The sequence below is a fragment of the Gobius niger genome (genome assembly GCF_951799975.1).
Source record: "Gobius niger genome assembly, chromosome: 15".
In the NCBI taxonomy this organism is placed as follows: Eukaryota; Metazoa; Chordata; class Actinopteri; order Gobiiformes; family Gobiidae; genus Gobius; species Gobius niger.
In genome coordinates this window covers 22,235,833-22,254,304 of record NC_136866.1, presented here as the reverse complement: position 1 = coordinate 22,254,304, position 18,472 = coordinate 22,235,833, and the positions used below count along the sequence as shown (strand labels likewise).

General features: G+C 41.4%; 2 protein-coding genes across 4 annotated transcripts in view; one reads left to right on the top strand and one right to left on the bottom strand.

Annotated features, from left to right (window-relative positions):
• mfsd2b (MFSD2 lysolipid transporter B, sphingolipid) overlaps window positions 1-12,408 on the top strand; it is a 50,264-nt gene extending 37,856 nt beyond the window's left edge. The window contains exons 8-15 of the mRNA XM_079572727.1: window positions 1,562-1,652; window positions 2,819-2,940; window positions 6,176-6,259; window positions 6,336-6,419; window positions 7,803-7,912; window positions 9,595-9,738; window positions 11,104-11,280; window positions 11,609-12,408. Coding sequence (XP_079428853.1) covers window positions 1,562-1,652; window positions 2,819-2,940; window positions 6,176-6,259; window positions 6,336-6,419; window positions 7,803-7,912; window positions 9,595-9,738; window positions 11,104-11,280; window positions 11,609-11,657 — 861 coding nt within the window. The 3' untranslated portion in view covers window positions 11,658-12,408. The remainder of the gene's footprint in view (window positions 1-1,561; window positions 1,653-2,818; window positions 2,941-6,175; window positions 6,260-6,335; window positions 6,420-7,802; window positions 7,913-9,594; window positions 9,739-11,103; window positions 11,281-11,608) is intronic.
• Window positions 12,409-12,633: 225 nt separating this feature from the next.
• wdcp (WD repeat and coiled coil containing) lies at window positions 12,634-17,262 on the bottom strand. Of its 3 annotated transcripts, none has more exons than XM_079572283.1 (4): window positions 17,202-17,262; window positions 14,326-16,235; window positions 13,404-13,524; window positions 12,634-12,865 (listed from the first exon to the last, which is right to left on the bottom strand). In XM_079572283.1, exons 2-4 carry the CDS (start codon window positions 16,225-16,227, stop codon window positions 12,687-12,689), a joined length of 2,202 nt encoding a protein of 733 aa, XP_079428409.1. In that variant the 5' UTR covers window positions 16,228-16,235; window positions 17,202-17,262; the 3' UTR covers window positions 12,634-12,686. The 3 variants fall into 3 exon arrangements, with proteins under 3 accessions (XP_079428409.1, XP_079428410.1, XP_079428411.1); XM_079572284.1 differs by having other exon boundaries at window positions 17,105-17,232; XM_079572285.1 differs by lacking the exon at window positions 17,202-17,262 and having other exon boundaries at window positions 14,326-16,043; window positions 16,129-16,228.
• Window positions 17,263-18,472: the final 1,210 nt, after the last annotated feature.

Here is an 18,472-nt window from a genome sequence, read left to right as displayed (position 1 = left end):
TGTTTAGAAACCACAAGTAAATGCGCCCACTTTCATCAATCATTTTAGCCAAATCAAAGTTTGTGTGTGTGCACTGGAGCAACAAGTTATGTTGGACGATCAAATGTTTGCAGATATGCAGATTTCCGGAGCTCCGAATAGCTCATAGAAAACAGTCTGCGCAACCTGTATTTGACTCCCACCGCATCATAAAACAACTCCGCACCAGAGCCGTCCCATGTTTTTGCACCGCTGCTATTTAGACCTCAATTTTGGGCCTTTCCGCTGCAGTTTGGGTGAACCATATTGGGGTCGACCTGCTCCCGAAACCAAACCGAGGCGTCCCACCCGCTGAATTCCTCCTCGGTCACTGGTTCGGGGTTGGCGCTGCGGCGCGTAGGCGAACGGAAACTCGGCAATTTGGGATGTGTTTGAAGTGCATAAATAATAATGAACCGCCGGGCCTTTCCGCATCAGAAACGTGTAAACAAACAGAGGTTGTTTAAGGCAGAGCAGTTCCTGTCGAGGCCCCGGCTCTAAATGGTTAAAGATGTATTTTTGGGAAACGCAGCCGCTTGAGGTTTTCTGACTGTTTATCCTTGTGTTTGTACTGTGAGATGTGGCATACGAAAACACTTTAATGACTTTAGGTTAAAGGGATATTTCAGGATTTTTGACATAGGGCCTCATTTCCTAGTTATCCAGAGTGTTGCTGATTTCTGAAGATATCTTTTTTGTAATTCATGCAGTTCTTGTATTTGAAGACTTACGTGGTGCTAGGCTAGTGCTAGGCTAGCGCATTTCTATGGTATCAGCTAGCCTGCATTAAAAACAGTCTGACCCGCTCCACAGTGCACCTGAGGCAAATCACTTGTAACACCAGACTAATCATATAAATGTCTGTGTCCATAGAATCATTTAAAACATTTTGTATTTAAAATAACTCATATTTGAGCAGCATCAGCTTCGTGGTTGTATAAGCTACGCAGCGGCGGAGTGATCTGCTAGAAAATAGTCCCTCAAAATGCAATCATTTATGTCATGCAAGGTCAGTTATATTCCAAAAAATATTCTATGGACACAGACATTTATATTGTTAGTCTGGTGTTATAAGTGATTTGCCTCAGGTGCACTGTGGAGTCAGACTGTTTTTAATGCAGGCCAGCTGATACCATAGAAATGGACTGCATGAATTAAAAAAAAAAATATCTCCAGAAATCAACAACACTCTGGATAACTAGGAAATGAGGCCCTATGTCAAAAATCCCTTTAAAGTTTTCATAACTGAACGTTTATATATGCTAATGAGGACACCTTTTCCAATTGTAGCATCAAAAATACAGTAGTAAATGGATTATTACATTGCTACTATCTAACCTTACTCAGAGGTTTTCCAAGTTCATATATAGCGTTGGGATGTGAAGAGACTTAAATTTTCATGCGTTTGCGGCGATTATGAATTAAAGATTATGGCAGGGCTCAGAATAGACGGGATTGTTCTGTCTTTTTTTTTCTTCTTTTTTTTACAGACACAAGAGGGATTGATTTAAACCTTTTGTTTTGTTCTCTTCCCCCTGCCCAGAAAGAGGTCTACATGATCGCGGCCGGAGTCATCTGTGGCATCATCCTCATCTGCACCCTCATCATGTTCGTGGGAGTCAAGGAGAGAGACGGTGAGGGAATGTTTAAATGTCGAAAATTACGATATGAAAATACTAAATCAGTTTCAGGGCGGAGAGCGAGGCTGAATGTTTGTTTGATGGGCTGCTGGTCATTATCCCAGATCATTAGGCCTGCAGGGATTAAACAACTATTTACATTGTGCCATTTAGATTCTCTCATACAATTTGAAACAAGGTACGACACAGATTGATTCTTTAATCTCTTAACCCCACCTGAACCGAACACATTTTCTCCAGCTCAACAAATCTAAAAGGCTCTTGCAGACCAGTGTAACGCCTCATTTGAAAGCTAAGACCTACAAAACTGATGTATATGGATCTTTTCCATGCGTTATTGCAGTGTTGTCGTCACTTATTAAGCATTGTTTTTCGTCAGATTTTCATCTAATTTTTGTCACATTGTTTTTCTCTTTTTTTTTCTTTTTCGTCACATTTTTGTCTTTTTTTGTCTCTTTTTTTGTCACATTTTTGTCTCTATTCATATTTTTTCTATTTTTAGTCAAATTTTCATTTCTTTTTAATACATTTTTTATATTTTATATTTTCAACAGATTTTTGTCTTTTTATCATCACATATTTGTCTTTTTTTTCATCGCATTTTTGTCTTTTTTTGTCAGATTTTTGACTCTTTTTCGTCATATTTTTGTCTTTTTTTCCTCACATTTTTGTCTCTTTTTGCCCCATTTTTGTCTCTTTTCATCCTCATTTTCTTCTCCTTTTTTGTCGCTATTTTGACATTTTTTTTCAAGACACCTTAGACTTGGGTGAAGCTGAACTGGAGAAAATGTGCTCAGTTCAGGCGGGGGTTAAGAGGTTAATAATAATATTTACAAAAACATAATTTTACATATTAACGTCCTACAGCACTGTCTGGATAAATCTTTTTTTCCAGCATATGGCATGTGTCCTGCTGATTTCAACCCGTCTCCTGTAACTCTCACAGACGTACCTGTAGGACACGAGCGTGACAGCCTTGTTTTGACTGTCCCACTCCCTTGTGGTTGGGACAGTGCCAGTGTTTACTTGACGGGATAAACAGCCTCCCTCTCTGCATTGCGGCGCGAGTTCCTGGATGGTCCTCGGGCCGATCTTTAGCCTTTCACTTACGCTGTGCTATTTGATACGCTTCATGCTCTTCACGTCTGTGTGTTATACAGATCCCTACGGCCCCAAGTCGGAGAAGAATACGTCGTTTTATAAGGGCTTCGTTTTGGTGATGAGACACGGGCCGTACCTCACCCTGACCGCGGCGTTCCTCTTCATAACAGTGGCTATACAGGTACTATGGCGTTGGTAATGATGCACACATCTCAACCCCTATCTTACACTTTGTTGGTTTGATAATGCAATATTGATCCTGCGATTTCACTTCCTGATCCTCCAAGTGAGCTACTATAAGCCCCTCCCACACCCCCTCTTCTTGCTCCCCTTTGCTGCAGTTGTTTCAATAAAGAGAAAAAAATATATAAAGAAACTAAATACCATGTGCTGCATGTGGCTGTAGTGAAGCGATGGTGAGTGTTTTTACTTCAAGTTGAGAGGATTAAGGGCACTAGGGATGAAAGATATATGGTTATTGTATCAATATCGAGATATGAACATTTAAAACATTAATTTTGAAAAAAGCAAGATACAAACGATATACATTTTCATCAATAAAACTGCACTCTTTATTATTATGTTTTTATTTTTCTGAAAAATGCTTAGTTTTTACCTAACCCATAGTTATATCGTGTCGATATCGAGATATCTGGCATGAATATCGAGATGTGACATTTTGCCGATATCGTTCAGCCATAAAAGACACTATACCTGATTTGCTTTGGAACCGTTTGTTTAGATTAGTCACCTTTCAATATTCAGATATTTATATTCAAACCTTTAAAGGGACTAAATGCAAGTTGGTCATGTTTTACTCACGACTGCCCCCTCAGGTCATACGTGTAACTGCAGCTTCTATATTAAGCATGACGACACTTCGGACCCGAATTAACACCTTTTTGAGTGACAGTGCAGGATTTTAGAGGCAGTTGTGGTGAACAGGTCTGAGCTCATTCTACACATTAGGACATTGTTGGAACATTTAGGGGAGGAAAATACTTAGTTTTAACATTTTTAAACTCCTTTGAGTCTTTTTTGAGTGTAAAATCATCTAGCAACTAATGAACTGTAAACAAGTGCAAAATCCACAAACATTAACCTTTAACTCCTGCCTTCACTGAGCACATTTTCTCCAGTTTGGCTTTACCCAAATCTACTAAACTCATCTAAACGGATACATTCCCTTGCATTGTTGCCACATTTTCATCACTTTTTCATCACTTTTCTGTTTGCGTTTTTGTCAGTTTTATTTTGCGTTTTTTTTGTCACATTTTTGCCAAATATTCATTGCTTTTTGTTCCTTTTTTTGTTGCATCTTCATCCTCTAATTTCTTGACACTTTTTTCAAGAAGCTTTTAGATTTGGTTAAAGCCAAACTGGAGAAAATGTGCTGGGTTCAGGTGGGGAAGAGGTTAAACAATCAAAATCTGATGATGATGCAAATAATCTTCCGTGGACGCAGGGCAATGTGAAAGAACTCCATGTAGTAATTACTAGTTAAGTCGAATTACGCATAAATACCTTTCAGTCAAGCAACTACTTTATACTTTCACTTCATTGCTCCTCAGTCCTGCGAGTACGACAGTAGCGGCTGGAGTGAGCGGAGCCAGACCTGCTGTTCGATGTTGATTCGATCACTGTGGAGGAGCTCTCACTGAAAGCCTGAGATTTTAAGCTGCTTTAAGTCCCTGTACTCCTGAGAGCCATCAGCAAGATTACTGCCCACTGTTTGTCACTATTAAAGAACAGCTGCATCAGGGCATACCCCACAGGCCCTGAAATATAAATGGGAAACCGCTTAATGGTGGCCAAATTACAGGTACATTTATAAGTGGTTCATTCATCAGGGACACACTTTCATGAACTCCAACGGACGTAATTATCTGGCGTTTTTATAGAGTGAACTATAAACTAAATTCCCAGTAATCTTTTGATTAAGTGAAAGGCAAAAGATTAACCACCTTTGATTCGTAATTGAAATAATTCTACGGTAATGTTGTCTGCAAACTCCAGAAATGACTTTATCATATACAGAACTTGCCTGGACTATGTCTTATGTTTTAGAATATGAAACAATGGCTATGTAAAGAAAAGGCAGTATGGAGTGAAGCGCCCTCTGTAGGGAAGAGTGGGAATGACACATTTTACACTACAAAAAGTAAATATCAAGCATTGGCTTAAATTACTTGAATTGAGGATTTTTTCAAGTTTTGACGCCTGGGATTTCTTCCAACAGCAAAAATTAGTAAAAAATACTACTCCACATGTTTTTGACAAAGGAAAAAGTCATGTTCAAAAGCTGAAAAAGTCAATTTTGCATCTTAAAAGTGAGGTATTAAAGAGACTAGATGCAAGTTGGTCATTTTATACTCACTACTGCCACCTCAGGTCTTAGGCGGAACTGCAGCTTCTATATTAAGCTCGTGCATGACGGCACTTTTTGAGTGACAGTGCAGGATTTTAGAGGCAGTTGTGGTGAACAGGTCTGGGCTCATTCTACACATTAGGACATTGCTGGAACATGTAGGGGGAGGAAAATACTTTTAACATTTTTAAACTCCGTATAGTCCCTTAAAGGCCAATCGAGCTTGTTACCATGTTACAATGTTACTTGGAGCTGTGTATCGAGCCTTTTTCAATGGCTATTCTTAGCTTCGCAGCGACAACTTCCAAAAACTCCTTTTTCCCAACAGCTCCTCCTGAGGTGCTATGATCCAGGAAATACTTTCCTCTCCTCTCAATCTCCTCCTAAGCTTAATCCTCTCATCGAAAAAAAGTAAAAACATCATAGCCACTACAGCTACACGGACAGGCTTTGTCGTTTTTTCCTGCCCTTATTTTAATTGAAACAGCTGCTCAGCAAAGAAGACGGGTGATGGGAGGGAATAATAGTTGCTCACTTGGAGGATATGGAAGTTTTAGCTGGTTTAGATCAACCTTAGCCCTTAATCAATATACCTGCAAGAAGCATGATAATCAGTAATAAGGAACATAGAATACACCTAATTTATTTGTAACCAGAATAAAACTAAACAAATCACGACATTGCTCATTCATGGACATTCAGCTTTCGTGGACCTCCTTGTAATTAGTGGCACCTTATACATCTGCACATCATGCCAGGAAACATTATACAGCCTATTCCAGACCTCTCCGGCTGTCTGTCTGTCTGTCTGTCTGTGTAAATTTCCAGCCTCTCAGTTCGAGTAGGTGTCAGTTGTCATCCGTGTAAGTGCATAGTGGGAATAAATTGCTCCCAAAACTCTGTCAGCAGCTTCTCCAGCCCCTTCATTTGGCTCGGAGCCCGCGCAGCGCCGGGTGACATTGCTGAGTAGACCAGATACCACGAATACATCAATGTTTTAACTTTGATTTCCCTTTCCTTTTTTTTTCTACTGTTGTTTCCCCCTCAGCTGGTACAGAGCAACTTCGTCCTCTTCTGCACTTACGCCGCGGATTTGAAGGATCACTTTCAAAATATTGTGCTAACGATTCTGGTGAGTCGGACTGCTCCCTGTCGAAGTCTATTCGGTCAAACGATGGGACTCAATTTGCATTTCGTTTCTTGCACAGGTTTCGGCGGTAATCAGCATCCCCGTTTGGCAGTGGTTTCTGGAGAGATTTGGGAAGAAGACGGCGGCGTTTTGCGGCATCACTGTAAGTGCAATATTTCATATTTATGGAATCATCAATAAAGTAAATTGGATTAAAACTGTCATTAAATATACATTCCTTCTAAACTCATGACATTACTCAACAATTTTTAACTGTATAAGCTCAGCGAAAATGCCAGAATGATGGTCTTAAACATAAGATTTACAAATGAATAAAGTACAATTTAACATGAACCATTGCTTCTTTTGGTTGAAATTTACCTAATTTTTTTGCTCAAAAGTTGCCCGTTTTGTCCAATTCTCTTTCCTCTGTTGGATGAAATGTTTGCAAATAGGCCCGTCAGGATAATTACTATACCGACTTGTTGTCCAATAAATTACAGGGCTGAATAAATATTGTCAGTGTATTTGTTTACATTTGTCCTTAAAGCAGTACTAAGTAACTTGTTAACCTTAATAAATCCTTTCCGTAGTCCCTCTGGGGGTAATACAAGTGTTAATGGGATCATTGGGGGGTCTTTCATCTCCCCCTGGTGTCTCTGGCCAGAAAACCTCAAATGCAACTTCCATGCACCGGGTCGGAGTCACTTATACTACACACTAATGGAATCACAAAGATTCCATTAGAAACAAAGCTAACTGTGGGCTAGCGCCACTTTAAACAGTATTTACAGCCAAGTTTGAGTGAAAAAAATTATCTCCATAGTGTGATTGGATGTGTCCCTCTCTCCCTTTGTCTTTTCTGTCAGCGTAGTATTTACCCTCACGGACAATTACTACCTGCAGTGGCGCTTTTGGCCTCTAGGGGCATGAGTTACTTAGTACTGCTTTAATTTTGATCCTATTTTAGTAATGCTTGAACTAGTATACTTGAAGTAAATTTGTGTTTCATTGAGTTTCATGTTAATTGCAACTTGTGTGTTACAAAATCAATACGTACATACTTTTAGAACAAGGTATTGCTGAAAGTTCCATTATTTAAGTTGGAAACAGAAGGAGATTGTGAAAGTGTCAAACCTTGATGTATATATATAAGAAGAGAAGTGACTGAATAGGCTGATGTTTCTGCTGCTGCGATAGAAAAAGGACTGAGGGGCTGATGCAGAAAGGGGAGTTGTTGGGTTTGTCACTGGAAGGTTGATGATTCGATCCCAGTTGTTCATTGTTTATTTGATCGAGACAGCGCATGTTATTGAACACACCTAATCCAATTGTCTGACTAACACAGAAGGCATTGGCAATGAAAAACACTGCTAGGTAAAGATACATTTTCAAGCATCCGTTGTTTTTTTTCAATGGCACTTATCTCCTTTTGCAAATTTGCAGATAAATGAGAGGAAATGAGGAACAGGGTTGGAAATGATGCTTGGTAAACTTTTGCATAATGTCATGAATAAAAAAGTCCTCCTCCTTTTATTTTCTTCAGTGGATCATGCCCTTCACTCTGATGCTGGTGTTCATCCCCAATGTGGTCGTGGCCTACGTGGTGGCCGTGTCGTCTGGACTCAGCGTGGCGGCTTCTCTCCTCCTGCCGTGGTAAGTCATAAGCATTATCAAATATTCATATGAATATAAGGCATCTCAGTTCACATTTGAAAGAGCTCTCAACAAAATATCACCTCAGAACTGCAAAGATCATGGGAACGAGGCTAAACCAGGACTAATCACGGTCAAAACAAGATGGCTATTTAAAACTCACCCTGTGTCCCTAAGGATGTCCCTGTGCTTTATCGTTCTCCTGGGTTTGTCCGAAACCCAAATTACAGGGGTGCACCGGGGGGGGCATGTTTATTTAGGATGGGTTGGATTGTTTATCCTGCCTGTGACCGCCCGTCGGCCATCATCCCCTCAGGTTATTAGCCCTGTAATTGTGGTCTACCATTTGTAAGAAGGGCTCCCATCATCTGCTGCTGCTGGCGTCTCGGCGCTGTCCTCGGTTAACGTTATTAAAGGTTTAATGCATGGAGTGTGTATGGAAAACAGGTGGAGTAGAGATGGACTGGAGCAAAACAGTAGCTGCATAACATCAGCACTGGAAAGAGCTCTCTTGTCTCACAGCAAGAAGTTCCTGAAATTGCATGTTCTTCCCGTGTCTGGGCAGCTTTGAAGGAATACAGAGGACAAATTTCCCTATGGGGACAGTAAAGTTCATCTTAATCCTAATATTATGGTGCCGTGTGCTCTGAAATGATTGCAGGATTACCAAAACATTCGTCAGTGAAACCAACAGAACTTTCTTTCATCAGGAAACAATAGTATAACAATTCAAATGATAAAAGATAAAGACCAAAAGCATGATTAAGGGCTTGATCTTTCGCTTGGTGCAACAACAGCATTGCTCAAGACAAAGTTGGTATCTTGAGTACAAACGATGCTGTGCCAGTGCTTTCCCCGGTAGCCTGAGGGGAAAGGAAGCCTTAGAGGAAAAGGGGGTCGGCTGAGGTGTTTGCCACGAACTGCGATGACTATAAAAAGCACTTCCTCTTCGCTTTCCTCTTCTTTACTTTAACATCGCGCGCTGCCCCGTGCATCTTATTAAGCGCTCACAGGACAAACTACCATTTATTTCTCCCACTGTGAGTTACACACTGTCCAGCTCCTGAATATATCGACGGGTCCTGCTCTAGTGCAAGTATCAAAGAGCGCGGGGCAAACTCCATGCCGCAGAAAGTGGAAAATATTTCATTTGAGAACGGCCTATAGGAGGTGAAGCTTGGGGAGGGACCAAGGCTGTGTAAAACATTACCATGGGAGTCTGTCCAGCCCCTGTCCAGCCACTTACTGTGCCAGGTATGAAGCTGAAGATTGTACAGAGTGCCCACCCCGCCGTCTGCGCAAAAGTCTGCACTACAGTCTGCATTTAGAAACACAAGATTCGGTTTAATCAAAGAAAAATTGCAACTGGAGTGGTCAAAACTGGCCTATCACAAAGGCTGTTATTGGAAAACATATTACAAGCCCATTTGTGATTTCAATAACCTGTCAGCAAATCACAATTAGACATTTTCCCCCAAATCATTCAGCCCTAATCAGTGTTTGATTACACTCGTTTCTTCTGGTTGGCTAATGAAGCAGAGCCAAGGTGCCAATTATGGTCTAGTTTACATACATCAAGGCCTAACATTTCTTTACATTGCAACATTTTATTGTAAATTCAATCTATATACCACTTGCAATATTGTCCCTAATGACAAAATAATCCTTCTCTGTTTGTGCAGGTCGATGCTCCCAGATGTGGTGGACGACTTCAGACTGGCGAACCCTTTCTCACGAGGCCACGAAGCCATATTTTACTCCTTCTACGTGTTTTTCACCAAGTTCGCTTCCAGCATCTCCCTGGGGGTCTCCACGCTCTGTCTGGAGTAAGTCAGCGCTGCTGCTTTCATTTGCCTATAATGGCATCTCCGTGTAGTGGCTCTCATTAGATCTTTCTTTTTTCTATCTCGCCTTAATGTATAATTCATTAAGTGAAAGGTGTTGACTCGGCTCGTTTGAAGCCGTGTTGCTGTGTCAGGCCCGAAGTCTGTTAACTCGAAATGGTAGCGCTGCACGATATGAGGAGAAAATACAATGTTTGTTCGTTTGTTTGATATTGTGGAGCGCTGTTATTGCAATATTTTCTCCGTACTTTAATAAGTTCAATCAAAGGTAGTGTTTGATGCACTCTTTGTGGTTTAAAATCAACACTATGACTACAATTGAACTTGGATATTAAGACACAAGCTGATGCACCATGCCTCATTTGAAAGCTTGCAGGATCCAGTCACAGAGCTTTAAAGGGATACTACAGGATTTTTGTAGGGCCTCATTTCCTAGTTATCCAGAGTGTTGTTGATTTCTGGAGATATATATATATATTTTAATTCTTGCAGTCCTTATATTTAACAGTTTAGTGGTGCTAGGCTAGTGCTAGGGTAGTGCATGTCTATGGTAACTAGTAGCCTGCATTAAAAACCTCTTCTTAACCATGGGGTAGTCCTCCAAACGTTGCCATATCTGATTTGTAGAAAGCTCCTTTGGGAATTCCATGTGTAGTAATGCCAGCCGCGGGTAAACAAACTTAAACATACTGTACATCCGGTAAGCCAGCAGATCACTCCGCCGCTGCGTAGCTTGCAACCAGGAAGCTGATGCTGCTCAAATATAAGTTCTTTTAAATGCAAAATATTTTAAAAGTTATTCAGTCAACACAGACATTTATATATAGTGTTTTAAGTAATTTGCCTCAGGTGCACTATGCTTGGGTCAGACTGTTTTTAATGCAGGCTACTAGTTACCATAGACATGCACTAGCCTAGCACCACTAAACTCTTCAAATAGAAGGACTGCATGAATTAAAAAATATACATATTTCCAGAAATCAACAACACTCTGGATAACTAGGAAATGAGGCCTTATGTCAAAAATCCTGAAATATCCCTTTAACCAGAGCTTGATTGGGGACAGGTGCTGGGATCAATTAACCCCATAGGGCGGCTGTGGCGACAATGACTTACCACCAAGATTGAATCAATAATGCAATTTAAAGCACTTTGTCATCTTCAAAGGTGCTATGTTATGTGGAAGGTCTTATTAGCAAAGACAATTCATAATCACAAAAACTGTGTATCTCTATTAGATGTGTTATATATTCACTTCCTTGTAATATGGTTATGACACAGGCTGTTAAAGTGGTGACAATGATTTTTGCAGCTCGATACTAAATGAGATTCTTCTTGTTTTCGCAGGTTCGCTGGTTATGACACTGGCGCGTGTAAACAGCCAGCTCCTGTGGTGTATACTTTGAAGCTGCTCATCGGCGCCGCCCCGGTGGCCTTCATTGTCACAGGGTTATTGATCCTGCTGCTGTATCCAATCAGTGAAGATGTGAGACTCCGGAACCAACTCTGCCTGGAGGAGCTACGGTGAGCACTGCCTCCTGCTCTATGGCCTTTTGTATCTGCTGCTGTTTTGATCCTCAGGGCTGGTTTAGGACTCGGAGTATATGCCACTCATAAAATGCAACAAGAGATGAAAAAGGATCCAGAAATTACATTGGATCAACACAACCTTATCTTAATGTCATTTTAGTAGTCATGATTTGCAATTTGCATATTGTTTAGAGGGAAATCAAATCATGTACATACAGTATATGCTAAGAAGGCTTAATTACATATTCAGTTTCATATTGTCCCTAATGCACAATGACAACATTCAGCTCTAATCATGTTCTGTGTTTTGCTTCTTCTGCAGGAAACAAAGCATCAGCTCCAGAACAATGGAGGACCTGAATCACGTGTGACGTGGGACATTTACAAAGATTCCAGCTCAGCAGCTGGAAGATTGTTGAATAGTGTATATTACACTGGTTACTGGTTATATTGTTTTAATGTAAACATTTATTTTTATTTTCATTGACATGTACTGTATAGTAATCTTGGACATAATGATTTTTAATTTATATAAATGAATGTACTATTTGCTGTGTTCAGCTCTACAACACTATTTATTTATGAATGATCAATATAAACTAAAGGTTGATGAGAACAATACATGCTGTTGCTTCTTGCTTCAGGTATTTCTGATACAAAGTCAGAAAACACACAAAAAGCACGCACTTTGTACACAAAATACTCTTATTTATTTACATTTATTGTACAATACTGTTATTATGCAAATGCAGACATTCCTCCAGAGGAGCCATCAACACAACACAGGTTTCTGTTGTGTAGTGCTCCCTCTAGTGGACAAAGGGGACGTTGACAACGTAGTCCAAGTTAAATACATGACGTCAATTTTTGCATCTGAAGCATTTAAAGAAACATGAAATGTGTGATGATGAGAAAGCAGTAATGTTTTAGCCAAAGTGAGGGAAATACTGCACTGGCAGCAAATTCCATAAAGATAAATGTGTTGATAAACTGCCTCCAAACAAACAACAGAAGCAACATGTAAACATCCTTTTGTGTGTAGGCATTTCAAAATGCTAATTAAAGAAATATTCAAAAATGTCTCTGATTTGTTTACAATGACTGAATACTGTGCACACACTTACACATGAGTCACACCCATAAAGCTTTGGTGAAAAGCTGAACTGAATATGGTTTAATCTAGTGAGTTTACCATTTGATCATATGTAAACATTAACAGTGACATTGTGTGACTCTTTATATGGCAACGTCACAGATTTGAAAATACATTACAAAACAAAAAAGCGAGTGTTTTTTTTTGCTTAACTACATTATTAAAAAACTGCATTATTAAAAAAATAACTGCATTATTAAAAAAATAATACAAGCTCCATGGGGCTTCATTTTGAGGAAGAGTATGCTCAAATCTCTGTGTTACTCTGACTGGGCGCGGGGCTGGAGGGGCAGGAGGTTTCTGGACTGCTCGGCATCTTCAGGGTCGATTTCCTTTTGCCGTTCCTCACAGTGAGCTCATCCTTGGATTTAAACGTCAGCGGCACAAACCCGTCGGGATCCGCCACCAGGACGATCCATATCGGCCCTGAAGGAGAACGACAACAGAGGCACCGTTTAGCGAGCGGGGCTAATTTGTCAACACTGCGTTTTTGGACCACTTAGGTCACTCCCACCGTAGCAACAAAGGCAGTCTTGCGCACACTAAAAGTAGTAAGCAGCTTTTGTTTTAAAGCCTTGTAATCTCGCTAGGCTTTTAATCACTTCTATGAATAGCACAGACACAAGCGAAAGAACAATAGGACCACTGCGGGGCAAAAAAGAACAATTTTAACCATTTTCTAGAAAGAAAAATGACATAAAAAGGCCTTTATGACAAATGAAAGCAGTCGTCAGGTTTCCTATGACTGATGGGGATTACCTAAAGCCTTCCCTAAGAGGTTTCTGGGAAGTTTTGCTAAGAGCTATTACTTTATTAGCCACAACAGCGCTAATCTAACAGGCTTTAGAACAAAGCAGGTGCCAGACAGAAGCCACTGCCGCAGAGTCAAACACCAGCTACAATAACAGAGCGATAATAAGAACAAAGGCATGTGCAGAAGAAGTACTTCATAGCGAATACTTACCGTACAACATCTCCACAGTGGTCAGGCTGAAGAGGTCCTGCAGGGCGCGGAAACACAGCTTTCCGTCACACAGCAGCACCGGCCTCCGCTCGTCAGTGAACACGTTTTCAGACAACTGCTTCTGCAAAAGACAAAGTGCAGAGCGCCGTTCAAGACACTTATCCTGAGACTTTAGCTAAACCACAGCAGCACAATTAGCTGCAATCGCACTGTTAATGGTCACAATTAGAAAATCCTCTGAAAACAATTAAACTTAAAAAGGATTCATCATAAAACCAGCTAACCCTGTAATGTTAACCTCGGCAAACAACGCTTGAATGCTCTTCTTTCTAATGAGATAATCAACTTTCTTAATCTACTACCTGCTGATCAATCGACTGGAATTAAGGCCCTCAAACGCAAGTGGTGATTTCCCATATCTTATCGCTTAAGCAGTTTCGCCTTATCTCTGTCGCCTTTATTATGGCTTCTGAAGGTGTCAAGCCTTCATTCAAGTCGTCGCAGCAGGAAAAAAATCTTCACATGCTTCTTCACACAAGTATTGAGATTGTCACAGTGCATAAACACACCCTGAAGTATTTCCACTTGACAGAAGACTTAAATATGAACAGCTAAACGGATACAAGAGTAAGATGGAGGTGATAAGTAGTGGGTTAGCAGCTTTTTATGATGAGACCCAATTGAGGAAGGTATTTGTCGTTAGCAAATGACATTATAGTACCACAGAAATACAGTTGCAACCTTTCGATGCTCTCTCATCGAATGCAATTTCTCCATCTGTGAGATCAATAAAGTATCATCTTATCTTATCTTATCTTTCAAATTGGGATTTCAAGTAGATTAATCTTGCAGTCCTATAGTTTATGAATTAGCCAGCATTACAGTTAACTCTATACAGTGATTATGAGTGTATATACTGTACCTGGCATGTGACATTGACATAAGGAGGTTCTGTGGACTGTGGATAGACGCTCTGAGCCTTCTTCCCGTTTTGCGTGTAGTCCCTGATTTCCGCCAGACACTGCTGCACGTCCGAGAAGCGCGTAAAAAGCCTCTCCATGTTGTGCACCAGCTGCTCCAGGGCGCGCTCCCTTTGGCTCGCCGTCTTTTCGGTCAAGGCCATCGTCGGGTTGGTGTGGGGCTTGTCCGGGGGCTCTAGACGCGCCGGGGAGCTGGCGCGACTGGAGTCCCGGCTGGCCTGCCCCGCCACCGCCAGGCTGGACATGCGGTTCACGTGGTCCATGTCGAAATTCTCCAAAGTGATGGAGGAGGCGCTGGATACGGCCTTGTCGGAGGATCTGTCGGAGAAGTCCACTGAGCTGGAGACGGGGCTGAACTCTGCGCTTCTCACCTCCTCGATCAGCCTCCTCCTGTTGGCAGGTGAGCGCACTACTCCCCCTCCAGGCAACACCAAGTCCTTTATCCCTGGACGCTCCCTGTCCTCCTTAGAGATGTGCTCAGAGTGCCGCCTAATCCCATGGCCCATATTAGGAGTACACATGGGATTGTCCGGGGGTGGCGTGTTAAGGGTTTCCCTGTCGTACAACAGTTCTTTAGCCATAAGACGAAGCATGTATTTATCTGTGTTCGAAGCTGGAAGGAAAGCAGGATCATTTGACTTCTGCCTGCCCACCATCAGCAGAAGCATCTTGTCACTGAGGAAACAGACACCCTTCGGCCTGTCATTCGCCTGCAGAGAGACCTGCTGGATGTTGGGCATGGCAGAAGGAGTGATGCGATACACAAGCACCATGTTCGATGTATTGGAAGCCACAGCAACAGTTGACCCACGGGGATCAAAAGCAACAATATCTGGAACCAAAATCCCGGGGATACTGACTTTGCGGCTGGTGGTGACTTTACGCTCATAAGTGACTAAAATAAGGTGAGAGGAGTCCAGTCCAGAGCCGGTCACAGTGTCCCGACGGCGTAGGTGCATGAGCGGGCTGGGGTCAGAGCGCCGGTGTCGGGCCAAGAGGTGAGTGAGGTCCAGAGGTCCAGCGCTGGGAATGAATGAGCGCTCTGAAAAGGATCTCCTCCGGTCAAACACACTGTCTTCCTCTGAACCCTGAGAAACCTGGCTCTGAATGGACTCTGCCTCTGTGGGCAAGTCAAACGCCATCCCAGCGTTCAGGCCACAAAGTTTATCCAGCGGCAGCTCCGTTGCAACAGCGACCTGCGCCTCTCCTGTGGACTCTATGGCACAGACATAACCCCCTATATCAAATATGGGGCAGAATGAACATGCCACAATGCTCTTCTGAACGTCATTCCAAATGTAAGAGTGTAGAGCACTGCCTATAGCCACCACCAGACGAGTGCCATCCTTAGTCCAGCAAGCACAATGAATAAGCCCACTCCCTTTAATGTCTGCTTTGATTCTCCTGTTGTCCACACGAACTGAAAACAGAACAGAAGTGTCTCTCTTTGTCAGTACAGCCAGTACATCCAGTTTGGGATGCCAGACACAGCCCTGGGACAGCAGAGGAAAGGGCTCGCTCATCTCGCAGGTTTGAGTACATAGTAGTTTGTTCTGCTCCAGAGTGCTGAGCTGCAGCTGCCATACAGTGATGTGCTTCTTATGCTGAACAGCCAACAGCGCAGGTGAATCCAGGCAGCACAAAGGCCCCCAAAAGAGCCCTAGGACATGTTCAAACTGTCCGATAACGTTGGTGTCTCCAAATTTGACCTCACCGTTAATGAAATACAGGGTAGTGAGGCAGACCTGTTTCCCGTCAGTCCACGCTACCCCGTGCACAGGGTGGATGGCCTGGTGTAGAGTGTTGACACCGGTCCTAAGCAGCTTTGCCTTCCCAAGATCCATCCCGTCAGCTGTCGAGTGAACACAGCAAAATCACAGATACAATAACCATTTATAATTAGCCTGATTGCGATCCAAATTTCAAGACACAGGAACAGCTATTGCTATCCCTGCAGATTAAGAATAGCAAAAAGCCTCTCGTGTCTCCTCCCAAGTACCTGCTCTAATCTCTCTGCCTGAGCTGAGGCAGCGGTGACGAGCACTAATAGGTGCTTACGTTTCAATGACCTTAAAAACACACGACTCCAGTGCTGACCTGGGAGCACTGAGGGGGGAAGGTGTGTCTTACTTTCACTCCGTGTTGCCCTCAGATTTGATTGTAGCTCAACATTAAACACAGCTTTAAGAAAACGTGGAGGTGGAATAATACAGTAGATTTTGATGTGCATTATTACAAACAAGAGGGTTAACCCCCCACTTTGACCAAGAACATTTTCACCAGCTGTACCCAAATCTAAGAGCTTCTCGACTGGAGAGCTTACAGCCTATAGGCCAGTGTAACAACTCATTTGAAAGCCAAGACCTACAATGCTCATCAGTGATTCTTCCTTGTTTTTATTATCACGTTGTCATTGCTTTTTTTTAGCACATTTTTTTAGTGTAATGTAACTGTGATCAAGCCACAAACATGGGCAACAAAACGTGATGAAAACACAACAAAAAAAATACACACACGAAAATTAAACCCGACTGCAGGTCTTAGCTTTCAAATGAGGTATTACGCTGGCCTATAGGCTGTAAGCTCCAATCGAGAAGCTTCTAGATTGGGGTAAAGCCGAACTGGACAAAATGCACTGGGTTAAGAGGAGAGCAACTAATCATATCAAGCTAACTGATAATATACATTAACATTAACACTAGAATCTTCCAAACATCATACCAATATTGAGGCACGCGCGATTAGTTTGCGTCGAATTGCGTCAGAATAAACTCATGTAAAGCCGCGACCAACAAAGTAATCCATAACATCACATTACCGGTATTTTCGATTTGCCGCTGGAAAGAATAAACTTGAAACCAAACCAACGAGTGTTGCTGTTTTACTTAACCCGGAAGTAAAAGGCACACGTGTTAATAGTGCACCGTGGGAGACGTAGTCAAAACATGGCAGAGCTTTAAAAAAGATTATAAAAAAAAAGAAGAAATAACTAGATTCAATTTCAAATCTTGAACAAAATATATCCAACCAACGAATTCATAAAACATAGATTTAAAATAGACTTAACACTTTATTTATTCTTTTTATTTATTTATGTGATGTAAGTTTCAGAGATGACTTCAGTCCAAGGGAATTCAAGCACTATTTTAACAATAAATTAAGTAAAATGTGGGATAAATGTTCAGAGTATTAATATTGATTACGGGATTAATAATGTATTACTTTTATAATATAACATAAGATAAGATGGCCTTTATTGATCTCACAATTGAGCAATTTACTTGTAACATTTTTTGTTTCTAACATCTTAGAAACACTCAGGGTGTGCAAATAGGCAGAAAATGGAAAAGAAAAGAAAATGGAGGAAAATAAACAATAAAATAGTGGTATCTTATGTACAATGACAGCCAAGGACTTTGTGAGGGCAAAAGTATAAACAGTAACTAATTAAGTAAACAGACTAAAACAAAACAAATGTCAGTATTAGCAGTGCAGGTTACATCATAGTGCAAGTGGTTGATAAAATGATGCAGGTAAGTGATTTAAATACAGGGATTATTGCATGTATTCTGCTGAGGGGTTATTCCACATGTTACTTTACAGTCTTGTTGTACAGTCTGACAGCAGTGGGGATGAAGGACCTGCTCCTTCTTGCACTGAGGGTGCCTCAGTCTTCCACTGAAAGAGCTGCTCAGCTCCTCTACAGTCCCCTGCAGTGGGTGGGAGGTGTTGTCCATGACGGAGGTGAGCTTGGCTCCAGGGGGCAGCACAGGACGGAGCTGGCCCATGACCAGCTAACATTATGCAAGCATTTTATTCATAAATTTCGCTTCTTCAAAACTAAACCCACTGTAACCCACTGGAAGAACGAGCTTAAATTTATAATATTCTTAGTTGGTTTATGTGAATGATTTTACGCTGGTTTCATGCAGCGCCTAACTTTATTATTATTATTATTATTATTTATTTAATTGTATTTCTGTTACTGACTTTGATAACGTTCACACATCGTACCGTGTTTGTTTGTTTTCATTGCAATAATAAAAAAGAAAAAAAGAAAAAAAAAAGAAATCGTGCACCATGGGAGAT

Coding starts and splice junctions, on each gene's coding strand:
- wdcp (XM_079572283.1), bottom strand. CDS start 16,227: ATGGATCTTGGGAAGGCAAAGCTGCTTAGGACCGGTGTCAACACTCTA. Junction 13,525..14,325: donor ATGTCAATGTCACATGCCAG/GTACAGTATATA, acceptor TGTCTTTTGCAG/AAGCAGTTGTCTGAAAACGT. Junction 12,866..13,403: donor CACTGTGGAGATGTTGTACG/GTAAGTATTCGC, acceptor GTTCTCCTTCAG/GGCCGATATGGATCGTCCTG.